At 34.5% G+C, this 18,983-nt stretch overlaps 1 protein-coding gene across 1 annotated transcript in view; it reads left to right on the top strand.

Moving 5' to 3' along the window:
* ERC2 (ELKS/RAB6-interacting/CAST family member 2) overlaps nt 1-18,983 on the top strand; it is a 491,439-nt gene that overhangs the window by 342,241 nt on the left and 130,215 nt on the right. Inside the window, exon 15 of the mRNA XM_065687581.1 lies at nt 15,361-15,495. Within this exon, the coding sequence (XP_065543653.1) occupies nt 15,361-15,495 (135 nt within the window). The remainder of the gene's footprint in view (nt 1-15,360; nt 15,496-18,983) is intronic.

Genomic DNA, 18,983 nt, shown 5'->3' with positions numbered 1-18,983 from the left:
CCCCTGAGCATGAACTTACCCACTCGTGATGTTGACTTCAATACAGACATTCCAACCAAGTACCTGTGCTCCAGCCATGATGCATTCATGTGTCAGGTCAGTCAGCTGGCCAGGAGACATTTCACCCAAATTTATATGCTAGATAGGCAGACATGCTTCATGATTTTTAGTACTTCATCTCACTGTGCTACATCAGAGCAGATGATTTTCCAAAGATTTTTAGGGATTTTTTTTCTATTAGTTTGCTTTGGAAAACAGAAGGCAGTTCTTTTCTCTATTAGATTGTCTCTTTTTTTCATCTTTATCTTTTGTTACTGAAGAGTAAATGAATACACCACTTTGCCGTGTTCCATGATACCTGTCCTGGATGTTTTTCAATTGTTAATTAGAGACCTGGCCAGATTGTTTTTTTGTTGGTGGTGGTTTTGTTTGTTTGTACCTTTAGACTCTTGCTGAAAAGTTGTGACTTCCTTCAGACAGAGTGAAGGAACAGTAGAAGAGAATTGCTGGAGAGGCATTGTTTTGGATAACTTCAGTTAGAATTGTAACCAAATACTTCAAATACCTCCATTATTTATAGCGATAAAGATCTTCAGTAAAGCTATTTAACTAGATTAAATTGATGCCAAAATAATCTCCCTGTTATCTCAGACACCACCAAAGAAAAGACACCAGGAACAGGAATGTAGTTTAACTAGGTCACCACTTTATTACACTTAAGAATTATCTGATAATAGAGGCTGTAGAGATCATTCATGCTTCTTTAATCCCTTTGGGGAGAACACTGTCAGCCCCCCAAAGCTCTCAAGTGTGCATCCAAAACAAAGGCTTGTTAGTGCTACTCTTCCTCGCTATGACTGTGCTGGGCCAGGGGAGAAGTGAGGTATTCCACACTGTGTGATATATCCACCCAGTTCCTCAGTTGGCCTTATTGTCCCGTCGCCCATTTCACAGTTCCTATACTTCTGAAAGAAAGAAGAAAAGAAAGCTGAACTTCTCCAGCCTAATGTGATCACAGAGGGAGAGATATTTATAAACATCAGAAGATGACTTACTAGATAATGCTAAGTATTAGGTCTCCAAATCTACTCCTGTTCTCAACTGTAGGAAAAATTACTGCTTTGAGAGACAAAATAACAGGGGGGGGAGTGATATGTATTCCCTTCATGTATATCCATAATAGCATATGGATTTTTGATGCATCTACCTGTCCAATCAAACAGAAAGCCTAATTTTCATGGCTACAGGAGGCTGAGAACTTATCAAGGCAGTAAGGCAAAGGATGAGAGACGACCTTAGTGAATCCAAGTTGTTTCTTGTTGTGTTGCTCCTTTTCTTTTTCCTCCTCACAAAGGCTCTCTGTCTGTCAGTTACTGATGGGAAAGCTAGGCTGCATATGAAACACTATGGCTGAAAATCTTATTAGCAGAGCATTAGTAGGTGTATGCTTTCCCTGTTCCACAAAGAGACATCAGCTGATAAATGTGTTGCAGACAAGCTACTCATTTCTCCTTCAGCAGCTGCAATTCAGATATTTCTTCTGATATATTTATATGCTGGAGGAAGTCTCATTCTTGATTTGCACATCAAGTAATGTATATTTGCACATCAAATCCTGTACATAAAAAAAAATGCTGTTGTACCTGTGCTGTATTGTTACAAAATTGCTACTGTTACAGGTGGCCTCTTCATGAAATGTAAAAATGTTTTGTGCTGTGTTTCAGAAGAAAGTTGTTTTACTCTCCTTATTTTTCTGTCTCCCTTTTACAATTCCTTCTTCAAATTTTGCTGCGTATTCTTTTCAGAACCAGACTGATTTCCCAGACTGTGTAAAGCAGCAGTTAATATGGATTACGTCTTAAATCATGTAGCCAAGCCATTGGGAAATCATTTAAAATTGTTGTAGAGGGCTAACTGAAGTTAGAAATTTGCTTGGACATAATTTCACTTTTCCTGGAAACCTACATTCACTGTTGCAGTGTCAAAGGTCATATAGAAACAAAGCCCTAGCATTTGTTTGGATAATCTTGTTGTATTTTCCTCATTATACTGCAGAGTTTATGTTGTGATGCTGCAATTGGTCTTCTAATTGCATCTGCTCTCCTTATCTCCTCCATGTCTCCCAAGAACATCTTGTATGTCAAAGACTTGTCATTTTAGTAAAGGAGTAATAACTTGAAATTAGCCTTAAGTGATGAAGAGCTTTGCCATTTGACATAGAAAATATTATTTGTCAAGTTTTATTTTATGATCTTTGTAGACAGGTGAATCACTTTGTCCTAAATCAGCTGTTATGAAACTTCAACTCCTGTACTGCATCATCTTACATTCGATTGATTTGCTTTTGCCTTTTGTTTGCATACTGTGGAGTATCTTTCTCTCTCAGAAACTCTCTGAGCCTCTGTTTCTGCTGCTGTCTCTTTCAGTAACATCCTAGACTTTGTCATATAGTTGATAAATTCCAATTCAGTATTTCTAGTGATTTCAGATCATGCTCTACTATATATGGATCATTGAAATGGATAATACCTAAAATAATGCAAAATTATACTCCAAGCCTAGGATACTGATTTGCTATTGCTATTGAAGCAGTGACTTCAGTGTCTAAGGTGTAGGATCATTGTAGCTTGGAAAGTCCTCTGCTGGTACAAGAAAGTAAGTACAAAGAGCTTTTTTTTGAGGGAGCTACAAAGGCTGTTTTTTGGTAAAGAGCGCGAAGGTGAGGTATGTATGTGAATTCATCAGAATCCAAGATTACTGATTGTATATGTGAAATGCCCAGGAATATCTTATTTGAAACGTAGATGAAGGGAACTCACTGACTTTTTCTGGAAAATCCTATGGATGACAGTAAATTTCCTAGAGTCAAAGTGTTTTTTTTCATACCAAAAAAGTGAACACTCCTCCTTAATTTTTTTATGAGTGGAAGAGTGTCAGCTACTGCTCTTTCACCTAACTTTGATGAGGCCAGTGAGGGTCACAATCTAAGGGAAAAGGTTATGGAGTTTTAATGGATATATTTCATAACACTTATAGGTGCCTACCTAGTTGGAAAATCAAAATGTTTGCAAATTCATCTATTGCTACTCAGAATGCTGCATAAGAACTGTGGTGGCTCCCGCCCTCTAAGGTCGTTTTAAGCATCAAAAGCCTGCTTCGTATTAGAAGAGATAGGGCACAGTATGCAGTAGATGTCTTAAAGGTTCAGGAGGTCAATTCTATTAAACTCAGTGAAGTAACCCAAAGTATTGAGGTTACTCATAGAATTTTATTGTTATTGGATTAAGGCCAGAAAAACAGATTCTATCACTATGCTGTAATGTATTGCAGACTTGCGCTGAGATTGAGTTGTCTAAATGCAAATGTAGCTGGTTTTACTACAGACGTACACTGTGAAAAAATTCTCTAATCACTCTGGTAGACTCCTGAAGCATCCTGGCATATTTTTTTACTTCAAATGGAAGCTTTTTGACTCTCATGAGCTTCCTTGAGGTTTCCTCAGAAGAATATTAACAGTGTGCCACAGGCAAGGAGCATGAGAAGAAAGAAAGTACTAAGAGCTTTCAATATCTAGGAGTAACAGTCTATTGTCTAAACAGGCACCATTCTGGCAAAGATGAAACAAATACAGTGTTCTGTCTGCTTAGGCATAAACATTCATCTTAGTATATCCATGTAATAAATTTGATGTTATTTTCTCTTTTATTTGTAATGTGGTTTGTCTTATAACCAGTGAAGCCAGTTATCAGTCAGTTTGGAAGCAAAGTATTTACTTCTCAAATGCACCACCACCCCCACCCCCCCCCCCCCACCCCGAGAGATACCTGCTTCCTTTTCTTTTTTATTAGTCTTTTTTTTCTAGTAATAAAATGTCAGTGTTTCCCACATTGACAAATGTACTGATTTCTGATTTCCCTTGCTCAACAGTGCCTGCAGACTGATAAAAGACATCCCAATAGTAATCTAAGTGAAAATAGAATTAAATCAGAAATAGAATATGTTAAAAAGAAAAGTTTAAATAAGTCTCAATAACAAATTTTTGTTTTCTCTTTTTAAATAGTTCATTACTTAAATAATGATCCTAGGACTAAATATGCAGTTGAATGTCTTTCTCTGATTTTCCTGTTCTAATTTTTCTGTCCTTTGGGAACATAAGCAGATTGTAAACCATCAAAACATTGATTTTGAAGTAATTTGTTACAGTTCTTCACACTGAAAAAGAGGCATCTAAAAGAAATTAAATGTTCTGCCTTTGTAAGGGAATGAGAACATATGTGATTTATTTTAAACATGAAACTGCAGGTATACATATATTAAAGTCCAAAATATTATTTGTTTGAATGCGTTGAGCAATCTTTTTACGGATTGTGATTGTGTAAGTTTAAGTCAGACTCCGGTTATTCCTAAGATGGAAGAAAAGCATTGTTTTTATCTGAAGCTCTGGCTTACTTTTACAGGGTTTTTTTCACATTATAATTTGATAACCTATGAAAATTATTTGTATCACAGCGCATCCATCTGTAAAATTAGTACAAATTATACTGACCTCTGTGTTGCAAACACCTTCCCATAAGAAATAAGAATATTTAATTGTAGTGTTTTAAGTACAGTTTAGCAGCTGCAACCTGTCAGTTAAATATTTATTGTTTAGTGGTTTAAATAAATGGGAAGCATAGTAATGCACTCCCAGCAAAACAGAACCACTGGAATTGTTTTGTTTCATACACCAAGTGCTGTATTTTGACAGCCACGGAGCTTTGTAGTAGGCTTAAAAAACCTCTCAGAAATATGGTATTAAACTAAATCACCATGAGGGCTTGGCTGAGTGATTACGCAACATTTATAATCACCCTGGCCAAGATTCCTTTTGAGAATTCCGAGGCAGCTATTTTTAGAGAAATTTGTATAGTGATGCAATCTTTCATGAAATAATTAGCTTAAAGTCCTTTTTTAGAACAACTCAGGAGATTTTGGTAACAGCAGAAGACACTGCTGTGTTACTGATTCATTATGAACTTGGATACTGAGAGAAAATTTCCCAGTTGCCTCTTTTAGGACATAGAGCCAAAAATGTAAGTGGAGTTGGCCAAAATGCAAGGCCTTCTAGCTCCTTGAGAGGATTTTATTTTTCTTCTGAAAACATGAAATTGGAAACCTTTGCAGTGTTTTCAGGACTGCAGGTGTACAGAATACTCTGGCCAGAGGCAAAGCTGGTGCTTGGCAGTCTTCTCTAGTCTATTAGTTCACTACGCTATATTTCATCGCAAGAACATATTGCTCATGAAACAAAAAGAATGAGAAACAATCAAGGAATTTTAAAAATCTGTGTAGCCACAGTTTCTCAGCAAATTAACCACTAGTAACATTCTCTCCTATATGCAATGCATAGAAGTATTTCTGACTAATTAACATGCAGATATTTCAACTCAGCAGCAAAGTAGTAAAATGGATTGAAGACAACATGTTGTATTGCATATACTACATCAGAAGTAGTGCTAATGTAATACTATGGTGGTGACATCAAGCACTTAAGAATAACAAAATACCCTAAGGTCTGTTTTCCCTGTTAGAATGATTCAGCTGTATTGCATTGTGTATTTTATGATATTGGAAGTGTTTTTATTACTGTATAAGAAAAATAATAGGATTAGAAGTAATTACAATTGTGATGGCAGCCCAAAACATTCTTCTGAAACTCTGTGCATTAATTAATTGTGTTTAAACTCACTAACGTTTAAAAAATGTGGGAACAAAAAAGTCATGCAGTGGTTTCTTATGACGTCTGTAGACATTATCATCTGTATACCTAGGGATCAGTAGCACTGATACTGTGTCCTCTTATTGTGTTGGTTTCTAATCACTATTGCTTCCATTTCTGATGATGTCAAACTAAGTTAATGTTTCTGATTTCCTTGAATTTCACAGGTGGCAATAATATAGGAGTGCAGAATACTACATTATTATTATTGTTGTAGTAGTAGTAGTATATACAGAGATCTACTTCAGAGAGAGGTTTATTGTACTGTTGAATCTAGATGTTACTGTACAGTAAATGAATCCATTTTATAAAGCCAGTTACATGGGTACTGCAGACATATTTGACCACTGTGCTCTCTTTTTTCCTCTCTCTTTGTACTGTTTACTGTTGCTCATGATATTGGTCTTGCCCAAGTTTAAGCACCTAACTTTGAAAAAATAAGTAGTCTGAGCCCCTTAAGTTTGAGAAGTTTTATTTTTATTGCATTTATGCTACACAAGCTGTTTTATTTTGGGCAGGTAAGTACAGATGTTCTAATAACTTCATATACTGAATTCTCATATGAGCATAATCAGTCTGGTTATTTTTTGTCCTAAAAATTCTCAGGAAGTGTAGCAAAAAGGCTGTTAATCTCTGATTTTAAATGTATATTAAGATGTTTAAGATCCCATTGATATCAGTAAAAGCAGCCCGTGTATTCAGTGGTCTTAAGTTTATTTATTACCTTAAAATCCTTGTAGTGTATACTCTTGATTTAATTGAAAATATCCTAACACAATAGTTCTGCATTTCTTAATATTGTATTGCATTCTTTTAATTTGTAATCTGAATTTTGAATCTGTATTTTTGAATCTGAGTCTGTAATTCTGAATTTTGCAAGTATGAGCAGTTTATATATAAGCCCATTAAGCACAGATGAGTGTATGGGTGGAAGAGCAGAATGCCACTTGTCCCTATAGCTCCACTTCACCCTGTAGCTTAACGCAGCAGGTTCTGTGTGGTGCAAGGTAAGAAAGAGAAGTGGGTGTGTGTACCTAATAGCCTTTGACTGATCAAATTAGTTCATTTAGAAGCAATGTTCTGTGTTGAAAAAAATACTGAAAATGTTGGCAGTGCTCACACAACACTTTCACATATTCTCAGTAAGATTTGACAATTTACATTATAAAAGTCAAAGGACTCAAGTCATAGCTGAATATGGCATCACTTTTTCCTCCTTTTGCTCTCAGGAATCCAAGTTTTTTTCTAATGGCATTTTTACACAAACATTTTCCTATGAGAGGGGCTTTTTTTTAAAGTTGTAGCCTGTAGCAGTCAGGCCCTGAAGGCAGCTCAGCTCCGGCTCCTCATACTTTCCTGCTTTGTAGTTCGTGATCTGCTTTAAAATCTGTTTCAATTTGTTCTCTTTTTTTTTTCTTCCTTCTTGAAGAATTTATGTCATATCTTAAGCATAGTTATGTCTAATAGCACCCCTTTCAGTGGTGATAATCTCATTGTGAACTTATAGTAGAACCCCTCAATACCTATACCGATTATAACACACTTTGTTCAGACAAGCAGTTTAACTCTACTGAGACTGAAAATCTTACATGGAAAAAGTAAGTGGTACAGTTTTGAAATAATGTATATTAAGACTGGAGCTTTTGTAATTTTTGATCTGACTGGCTTAGTAGGTGAAGATGGATATTAAGTATCTCAGACAAGAATAGTGAATATCTCCATTAACTAAACGAATGAACTCCCAAGGCAAAAGGTTTTTTGTGTTGGTTTTTATTTTCTCCATAAGACATTTTTGAAACAAGCCCTTAAGTTTTACTACAAAGTGCCCCATGATAATAAAGCTAAACATAGTTGAACACTTGATCTCAAGTACAGTGCGAAGTAGCCAATTATTTAAAAAATATTGTAAAACTTCGGTGTCAAATTTTTCTGCTTCTGGGATGATGGATAAAACCTATCATTTCTATAATCTAGCATCAAGCAAGTATTATTTATAGGTAAGGTCCATCTATAAAGCATATCAAGGCAATGCTGTGATGTTATCTGCATTTCAGTCCATATTCCAATATACCATCCATGTGTTAAATTATTTTATTTATCAATTTTTATTGCATACAAAGGAAGAAAAGTAGTAATTTCAACTTAAGCTGTATTTTGTATATGATACAAAAGAGAGATGTGCTTGGTAGTGAAATTGCAAAAATTGCAGCTGAAATGAAGTATTCAGACATTAAAGACGCTGACAATCAGTGCTACTAACCAGAGATTTGCAGTTTCAAATGTCTAGGTACTAAAGTGTCTGATTCATGTCTGGTTTTAAATTATTATTATGGGGAAGTATCTTTTTAATGAGTTATTTCCTCTTGTTAAAAAAAAAAAGGAAAAAAAAAAGACAACCTCACTTTCTTGCATTGCTTGTCTGCATTTAGTAGGACCTGGCCTGCTATGTCCTCAGGCAGCTACTGTTTCAGAGCTTTAATTATGCTTTTTAACCCACTTTTTTGTGTCTATGTTCTTACATACTTCTGTGTAATTACCAAGTTTGGTAGTAGGACTCAGGCGAATACCTTTAGCATGACTTTAGCCTATACATTACTGAGTATGCTGTATTATTACAAGATATTTCCTATGCTTCAAGCCACACTTTTAATTCACGGAAGTTAAAAAGACTTCAAACACACAAATTCTAAATGCAGAGGCCACAACTAAAAAGTGAGACCATGTTCAAATCAACATATTAAGTTCAGTCAAAAGTGTCAGGAAAGTTGAAATTTGGCCTTAGTACTTTAGATAAGTGTCTGCTTGGCGCTTAGAAATGCTGCCTGTCTCTGTCTGCCAAGTGTCTAACATTACAGCTGGTGTTTGTGAGACTATTATCCTTCAGCTCATGAAGAGGGAGCTTTACTATGAGCTCTACATTTTTTCAGGATAAACCAGTCACATTTTGTAACTCTGCAAAGCAGCAGGTGTAATGGTTGTTAATATCAGCTAAATAGTACTGTAATTCAAAAAGAACTGAAATACATGTGAAACTGTTATGCTCATTTTCAACACTGAATTATCAGATCCAAATATTTGTATTAGAAACTACTTTCCATTATGCAGAGGAGTAAGAGTATCTAATTTGGCCAGCAGTTGCTTTTGTATTTCACTTGGGAGGATGGTTGGATTCCATGAAAACTTGGATAACACTTAGTACTGTTTCTTAGTCCCTATTCTCTGTCCTGTGAAACTAGGGAGTGCAGGCAGGGCCTGAAGAACAAGTGTTCTGTTTGCATGCATGTTACAAGTGATAAGAATTGTTAGATTTTAGCCAGCACATAAGTTAAGCTTAATATTTAATTAAACACAGATTGGAAAAAGAAAAAATTATGTGTTTTCTTAGTATAAACATTTTACTGTGTTCTATACTTCACTCGCAAGCGTCGTATCGTTAATGAGGTAAAAAATAGAGTTAAATGAGGAGCAGGCAAACTTTTCTCCAAGAAGCTATCATGCGTGCTTTTAGCCTGCATGCATCCTGTCTCTCACACTTTCCAAAACAATTGATGCACTACAACAGGAAAAGAAAAACATGCTTATTAGCTCATTTGGAATTTTAACTGGGAAAACAATTGTTTTCTTCAATGGAGACAGAAAACAAAGCGGCAAAACCCATATTAAAATACAGTTAAGAGTAAGAATATAAGAATAGATTTCATTACAGGGATATTATAAAAAGAAAATGCATAATTAAGGCACTCAGTACAACATAACACTATGCCATAGTGAGGCATTCCAACACCCATACGGTTATGATTATGATAGTTATTTAGCATCTGGAGTTCCTAGTTAGTTACCATACTGTAATGTTTTCGTTATCTTTTGGTTACTGATGAGTGTTTGCAAACTTATAAGCTTCATAAATTAAGGTTTGTTTTTTTTTAATCAGAATTTTCTTGGTGTCTAAAAACTCACTGCATAAGCAACAAAAAAGCCTGAATTGATTATTATTATATATTTCTAATGAGTGAAGACATAAGTATAGTTTATTTTGGAAATAATTAACATTATGTTGCTAATATTATGCTGTTCAAAGTGCCCTGAAAAATTAGCATAAAGTAATAGAAGCTCTGAAATACTTTGAAGTACATTGAAGAATATTGAAGTCTACTTGATCCACACAGCTGTAGCATTGGCAGAAGATCCTTCAAAGCAATGGCCAATCAACAGATCCTTTGGCTTGTGGAAAAATGACAGAAGTACTCCTGTCAAAACCAAAGTTAGTGGATATGTTTTAACAGTTTGTCTTATTTAATTTGTTAATTTAAGAAGTGTGTTAGCATTAAAAAGAATTAAGAGTGGTCTCAAGGGTAGGCTTTTTAACAATAATAGCCTTGGAATTATCTTTTTTGATACAGCTCAAAAATCTGTGCTAAGTACATCAAGTTTAATCAAATGAAGTTTCAACTGAAACTTTGCAGTGTAATCTTTCCTAAGTCTCTTTTCTAGATGGTAAATGAAGCTTACTATTTGATTTATCAAACCAGTTATCCAAGATGCATGTATCTCTACTAAGCTTGAGATGCTCAAAGAGGATGAAACTGAATGACAGTGGTTTTGAAGTTCTGGGTTGGAACTTGAACTTGTTGTTTTTGATCTCAGAAAAATATTTAATAATGATCAGCCAACACAAGTGAAATAGATGGAAACTTGCTAGTGTTTCTAAAAAAAAGAAAAAGTGAGCTTTATTGAGTTCTGAAAATAAAGGCTTTACACAGCATTTAATTATAATTTTCATTGCAGCCTGCAGTGACTTCTTTGGTTTTAGAAATCACTATAAGGGTTACTTGGAAGCACAGCATTCTGTGTTGCCTTCTGAAATGCCTTTTCTGGCTACTTTTCCAGACTGTCTTCCTCTATTACAAAAGCCTGAAATAATTTGTATTCATTAATGCACAAATATATTCTCTTTCCATAAATTCTTAATTGCCTGTGAACTGCTACAGTCCTTTAAAAGATGGTGACGGATGAATGTAATTTGGTGTACTTTAAGGACGTTTGAGGCCAAAGACAGCATTTGTTGCCCAATATTTAATTAACTATAACTTATCAAATAACAAATCAGTTATAAATTGTATTTTGTGGCAGTTAGCAGCTTTTGTGTTGGGCTACAGTAGAAACGATAAATTCTTCACTTGTCTTCAGATGATAACAGTTTGTGTAAAAATATTGTTCTGACATGAAACCTGGTTTTATTTGGAGAGACTGAGTACAGAGCTGGCTTAATTACAAACTTTCTGTTAACCCTCAGCTAATGGAATTCAGGCCTGGATCACTGGATTCATACTGGAAAACCAATTGCAGTTATAAATGCTTGCATTAAATTCAGGTTAATTTCACTCAGATTATGCAAATTCTGGATAAACTTGGTGAACTGTGTAGTGTTAAGAACACAGTTTTTTAGATCATTACCTTCTGGATTTCAAAAATATTTTATTTGTATTTTCTAAAATTTTTGTCTCGCGATAAAAAAGCTCAGATTAAATAATTTATTAGTAGGAATCAGACTAGAACTAGGCACCTGCCATATAAAAATCTCAAAGTGCTTTGTGGAAATACTGTCATGTTTATTTTAAATAGTAAGATCGCAAGAAATAGAGGTTCTATGTCACTGAAAACAAAAGGCCATTGCAGAATCAAAGCTAGAATGTGAGTCTCTCGATTTTAAATTCCATGCTTTAATAATTAGACTACATTGTATTTCCAGGATAGCATGTAGGCCTTATATCTGCCTTCTCCCCTTATTATATAGGGAAAAGTCCTACCTTATTGAAAGTGAATATTCTAGAAATGTTTCAAATTCCATTTAGTGCAGAGAGACTGAGAAGAAAATCCGAAGGAAAGTAACAGCCATTGAATGTATTACACCTATATCCCAGAGCAACGAATCTTACTATTTTTCCTCATTTGAACCTCATTCATGAGAGTTTTGTTGTTAACTTGATCCAGATGACAGATCAAAGCATAGTTCTCTATTGCCACCTTGCTAAAATATTTTTTAAAAGACAGCTTTAATATTATAGTTTTACAGTTACAGATTGCTGTTAAGCTATTTAGTCTGTTACCAGTCAATCAAAGACTTTCATTTCACTTCAGTAGATCCTTAATTAAACTCAACAGAAGTTTAGGAGGACAAGAAATATCTGTCAGTTTTCTTACAGTGCTAGATCATAAATTCTTTGGTAAGTGGGTTAAAAATTCAGTTACACATACCATTCATGACCTTGACAGCTTGGCAAATAGTGATATTGAATGATCAAAGACAACTGTTTCAAGCCTAAGGGTTAATATACCTGTGTACCTAGATTTAAGCTGCTTTTAATTCTTCTATCATACGTTTATTTCAAAATGGATGCAGTATTTATTGAATGTAGTCAATAAATTTAAAGAAAAAAAAATCTGAGGAAACTGTTCAGGCTAAAATTAATAAGTCTGTATGTGTTTTGTAGGAGATGCAATTAATTGTTGCATTTTACAAGTTAACATTTTTTTCTTTCCTAATATAAATCCAAGTTAAAACCTGCTCCTATCCAGGAATGGGCCTGGTTTTCAACAGGCATTTTCAAAACAAACTGTTAGTGTGATAATTTTGTTGTCAGAGCGGTAAATTCTAAGCAATGTAAACTCTAAGAAATCCTGTCTTCAGGAAAACCATATCAATAGTAATAGTTTTTAGAAGAAAATGTGAACAAAATATTGAACAATATAACTTTTTCAGATATGGAGTAACTCGTGCAGAGTAACATGATGCAAATTTGATATGGAACAATTTATATGCGTGTATGTTCATCACACTAATTTTCATGAGTTGTACATTCCAAGACTGACTTTCCTGATCACCCAGGAAGGTCATATTGAATAATCTATTACACTTTTGAAAGTAATATAACAGAATGTCTTGGATGTTCTTGAATAGGAGATTTACAGATGTGCTGAAGATGTCGCAGGAAATTATGGCATTGCCAAGTCAGTAGGTGGTATTCTTCCTTTGCAGCGAGCACTGAAGCACTCTCCTAATGTGTTGATATGGGGCCCAGACCATGAGGATTTACTGTGGGTCTGATAAACCAATGTCCTATAATATATACACCTTTCTGTGTGTCTGTGTATGTGCTTGTATGTAGGTGTAGGGGTGTGAAGCCCTGGAGTTCTGAAAGAATTCCAATGTGGCTAATTAATTTCTTCCTCAAATAAAAATATACCTGACATTTCAAAGCCTATGAAAGATTAAAAGAGTTAGCAAGGAAAGCAAACAGAAGTAACATTACAGATTTTTGTTTAGAAGAACCTGAAAGGGTTGTATTATTCCTCTGCATGGTTTTGCTTTTCTTACTCCTTCAGAAATCCTTCAGTTCATCCTCCTCAAGCATTCTACTTTTGAAAGTTTGAAATTATGTTTTGTACTTCTTAAGTCAAAGCTAAGCATACCTGGAAAATACAGTTCAGTGTGGAAGTATAGCACTTGGACAATAGCTAAAGCAAAGACAAACAGAACCTCAAAATCGTATTAATTATCATTGTGAAGAGCTAATGAATGAAACCAAAAAGCTTTTAAAAATAATGTTTTGCAAAATATTTAGCATCATTTTAAGAAATTAGTGACAGTCACAGGTCATGTACAAGTTTGGATGATTTGATGATCACTTGAATGGAAAAGAAATTCTCATTTCACATTTCTTATATATTTTGCTTTTCCAGGACAGGCACACTAAAGGAAGTGTACTATCACATTAACGTTTCTTTGTGTGCATTTTACTGCAATCTGACATCCAAAAGGAAGAAACATTAGAAGTGGTTTATTTATATTTCAGCACCAAATTAGAAAGATGACATCATTCATTTACAGTTCTTATGCCATGACATGTCTAATCCCCGACACCTCATTACAGGGGACACTTTCAGGATTGCATATATCATCTTGTTTAACTTTTGCATTCTTTTATGGAACACAGTTGAAAGGTAGGAAATTTAAGGCTGTTCATTGATAAGAAAATAAACCAATAAAATTTTAGGAGCTTCCCCAAAGAGGTAGGGTATTACAGTGTTTACAGTAAGTGGGTTATTGTTTGTCTATTAATTCTCCATCTTTTCCACTCTTGTTCAAAAAGCCTTCCTCTTTGAATCTAATGACAAACAGACCAACTATGATGTTTTAGATTGAGTTTGTCTTTTGGCAAAATCAGTAGAAATTCATAGTTGAAGTTCATACAGTTGTATGCTTCCATCTTCTTATCTGGGAGGGAGAAAACGAAATGGTTCCAACTGTGCAGAAAATAGCATTTAAAAATGTGAAATTATACCATATAGTGCCAGAGCAATTCCTGTTCAAAGGAATCCACCACTTGACCTCTGGAAGACATTTATTCTGTAATATACTGAGAAGATGCTCTTTTAGTGCTATCAAGATGCTCAGAAAGAGTCTGACACTGGCTAGAGCATGTGCATATCTGATCTGTGGTTGTTCCTCTGTCTTGTTATTGTGAATGACTTAAAGGTTTGGTTTGGCTGTTTGTTTTTACTTGAACTGAGTACAGGTCCCCTCCTGTGAAATAGTTTCCTATGATGCTTCTAATGGACACATAAAGAGCTTGAGAAGCATTGTGACAATTTTTTTAATTTTCTTTTTTTAAAGGCTAAAAAGGCACATCAGGATTTCCTGTGATTCCTGTGGTTCATAGTTCTCCTCGCATTAGATTTTGGTTTACTTAAAATACTGTGTAATATGAACATTTAATTTGCTTTTGTGTAAGTCTCTTTCCTACCTAAGCAAAACCAAAACAACAATAAAAAACAAAACAAAGCAAACCCCCAAACGTTAAAATTGGGGAATTGAGATTTTACATTTTCCATTAAAATAGTCTTACTAGTGAATTTTTCCTAATGGAGATTTTCATATAGGGTTGCTCTCATAGGCATATCAATCTATGATAGTCCTGGAAGTAAAGAAAAAATAAGTACTGTATCCACTGCCACTGGGCAATTGCTGGTAAGATATTTTGGTATTATGAACCAGGTTTGAATTATTCCAGTCTACCTATTTCATTATATGGGATAATTGTAATAAAATGCACTTATGTATCCTGTTATCTCATAGTAACGTCGATTTTATTATCTGTACACAACAGTGGCTGAAGTGTTGCTCTTTTTTTCAAGATCTGTATCTAAGACTTACTTTCATTCAGTAACATGTCAAGTTCCATAATCACTTATTTTTCTAAGTCCCTGTGTCTCTATCACTTGATTAGCTTTTAATTTAATGGTTAGCAGGGTGATCTTGGTATGCAATTAAATAAATATCCTCTTCTAACTGCTTTGTGCAATCCTACTTTGTGCAGTCTACTGAGACAGCAGATATGTTCATGTACTTTTATCTTCCATTTCTGTTTCCTTTTCTTTGTGAGCCAGCAGCCCAGACTTGTGTTGTTAGATTTTTACAGCCAAATAAATAAATAAATAAATAAATAAAAGGAGCTAAGAAAGAGCCAAGATCTTCCTAAAACAACGTTGGAGTGATACATTCCAACATTTAATAGAATCATCTCACTTTACATTTTAAACAGACACAAAACAGAATGAAACTGATGGCAGATAACTACGATGATGACCATCACCACTACCACCACCATCACCACCACCACCATCATCGATCTCCTGGGAGGCCACAGCACTCCAACCACAGACCCTCTCCAGATCAGGTTAGTCACCTTTTTTCACCTTCTGTTTTATAAGTTTACTGTTTTGATATTTCAGTATAACATAAATATTTCAAAGAAAAAAATAGCAAGTTATGTGTTATTTGAACTGAAACTAATAGCTCTGGTATTTATTTCCACCCCTAAAACAATTTAAACATTTTGGCTTTTTGTCTGGTGTCTTATATTTTTCTTTCCTATGTTTCTTCAGAATGTTTGCAGCTGTTTTCTGTGCTTCATAACTCAACATTTTCAGTAGGAAATCAGTGAATATTTTCCTACTTAGTGATTACTAGTGACTGCTACTGATTTCAGAAGTATGCACTTTTGGGAATAATTTTACTATTGAAAAACCCATGCAGCATTTCCCATTGGCAACTTTTAAACCAGCGGTTTTAAGCTGTTTTTGAAAGTATCTTTCTGTTGGAGCTTTCAAATACCAGATACAGCTTAAAAGCAAGTGATGTATTTTTAACTAGGCAAGATGAACCAAATTCCAGAGATGTTTTATTTTAAAAATGCTTCGTATGTTTGTGTACATGCATGTATGTGCATATGAAATGCTAAACCACAAGAAATACAAATGACAAAAGCTAAACTGTAGTTGATGGAATTTCAGGAAACAAACTTCTATTTTGAAATTAAAACATATATGTAAGCCATGCTGCCAGCATTGCATGTGTTTTCAGCTGATACTGGGTGCCACTGTTCCATTTCAAATTAATATGGTTTGTAAGAGCTTGTCATCTGTCAATGGAGTCTGACCTGAAGACGACTTACATATTTTAAGATAAGCTTCTTTTCAGTATATGACTCTTTAGCCTACTACAATGAGTAAGACTTGAAAACTGCAGGATTTCTATGAAGAGCTCAGTCACATTAGGACAAGAAGGAAAGTTACCCATATATGTATTTATCAGTAGTAGGAAAAATAGTTTATAGAAACAACTCTTTTCAGGTAGAGAACCCTGGGAAAAAATAAAACATTGCTTTTATATGAAGAATCGTTGATACTGAATTATTTTATAAATTCATAATGTCTGGGTAGAAAAAAAAAGGAAAGTTATAATGGGGATGTATGATAGACTATCAGGAGTAAGAGACAAAGAAGCATATAATGCTTTTTTAGAATAACCAAAAGAGCTGTACTAAAGATGGGAACTGGTAAGCATTAGAAAACTCAATTGCTTGGATACCAACTTTAAAAAAAACCACACCAAAAATCCCCTGAATAACAGAACACAGAATCCTTCGAGTTCTTGGAACACATTAAGAACAACTTTTTATTTTAGAAAGTGGAGAAAGATATTAAGGGCTTGCTGTCTTGGTTTTTGTTCTGTTTCTGATTGACAGAGATAAGTTTGCTGAGTTTAGAAAAGAAGGCAAAATTGTCTGAAAATAACCATAAAATGAAATAAAAAAGATTGTGGGTTTGTGCAAGGAATAGAATGAGAAAAATAGAATGAAGGCAAAAGATGTGAAAAAACAGGTAATAACAACCTCTATGTTACAGAAACTCGGACAACTAATTCAAGAAATCTGAACCTGTAAATAAAATTTGAGGGACAAGACAATGTAAACAAGCTGACATTTAGTGAAGAAGGCAGTTTGTAATGCACCATAATGGGTTATTCGGGGAAAAGACCAAATAAAAAGCATAATGAAAGTATGTATCAGAACATCTTGAAGAGCTTAAAAAAATTAAGAAATTTTATGATTGATGGAAATGGGTATATGATTAAAGATAGGGCACATGAAGTGCTATCTGTTCTGCTAATATTTACTAGTAATAATATTCTCAGTTTTACTCTGAACTATTTATTAGTATATTCAGCAGCTCTTGCACAGGATATAGGGAATCCTTGGAGGCTTAAGGGAAGCAAACAACTCTCATCTTTATATATAAATTGTATGGGGATCTATGAGTATTTTTATTTTAGACCCTGGAAAGTTATAGAATAAATTATCAATCAGTGAATCAATAGAAAGCCAACAGTCTTTTTATTCATTTTCAGTCGCTTGATGTCTGTATCAGACTGTATGACATTATCTACCCAGTCAGCTCAGTGTGTATCATATCCCTTTATACTTGCTCTGCTTTTTTCCTCTTTCTTAATCGTCAGCTGACAGATCCTATCCTAGACCAGATAAACTATTTTTATGTTACTTTTTTGAAGATACTGTTATTCACTATGTAGTCACTTAATTCTTGCTCTATTTCCTAGTGACAGCTTTGAGCCACTCTCTAGAACAGAATGCAAGTCTAGATGGCTGTTACATAGCATACCCACCCTATATTTAGTCTGCCTGTATTTATCTAGGACAAATTATGTCAAGCAAATCTAATTTCCTTTGATAGGGTAACTGGCTTTGTGGCTAAAGAAGGAAGTGGTAGCTGTTACGTTCTTTGTATTCATAAAGCCTTTAACACTGCCCCACTATATATTTGTAATATACAAGTAAATACATGATTTGGAATGTAATTAATGTAAAATGCATTACAATATAAAAGTTTTAAGCAGAAGTATTACTATTTTAATTATGAAATCACCATGAGATGGGTATGCAACTGATACAAATAACATGCTACAGACAAATTTTCCATTACTCATTGTCAGACAGTTGGGATGGTTACAGCAGGGTTCCAAAGAGGTCTGCCCTTTATCTGCTTCTGCAGAGTATTCTTTTAGAAATTATTTCTTTGATGAAATAGAAGAAAATATGAATATTGATGATAAAGAACCAAGCTGCAAGAAGCTTCATGCATAGTAGGAGCAGTTAAACTACTCACTAAGCTGCTCCAGTCTCAATAAACTAGAAAGTCTAGAATAAATAATCTGAAATTCAGTAAAGACAATTCCATTTGCAAGGGAGAAATCACACTGACGAGGCAGTAGAATGGAAAAAGGAATCTGGATTGCACAATGCAATACCATTGCAATGAAGTTGTATCTAATTCTGGAATGGATGTAATACTGGAAAAGAAGCAGCAAGCAATTATTCTGTTCTTTTGAGCACTGGTGAGACCTCATATGTAAAGCTGCATACAGTTGCAGTCACCATACCCTAGAGAAAGATAGACAAATTAGAAAGGGACCAAAGGAGAGCAACAAGAATGATAGGAGCTTTAGAGAACATGACCTATGAGGAACACTTAAAAGAACTGGGTTTGTTTAGTCTAGAAAGTACTGAAGGGGAGACATAAGTCTTCTAATACATAAAATGTAAAGAAAACTATGATCAATTGTATTCCAGTGCCTACTGGAGAAAGAGTAGGAGTGGTAAATACAATTTTACCAAAAATCACTAGGTTAGTTATTAAAAAAATAAATAAAATTTTCGCTGTGAAGTCTAATAAATCTGCAAGTGGGAAGAAACTGTGGACATTCTTTCATATAGGTGTAATGGAGGCTCCTTTCTTGTAGATTTTTAAGAACAGGTTAGGTGAATATCTGTAGCACATGATAATAGCTTTATTTTACCTTGTGCTG

This window comes from Lathamus discolor, chromosome 7, assembly GCF_037157495.1.
Source record: "Lathamus discolor isolate bLatDis1 chromosome 7, bLatDis1.hap1, whole genome shotgun sequence".
Lineage (NCBI taxonomy): Eukaryota > Metazoa > Chordata > Aves > Psittaciformes > Psittacidae > Lathamus > Lathamus discolor.
This window is presented reverse-complemented; position numbering and strand designations above follow the sequence as displayed.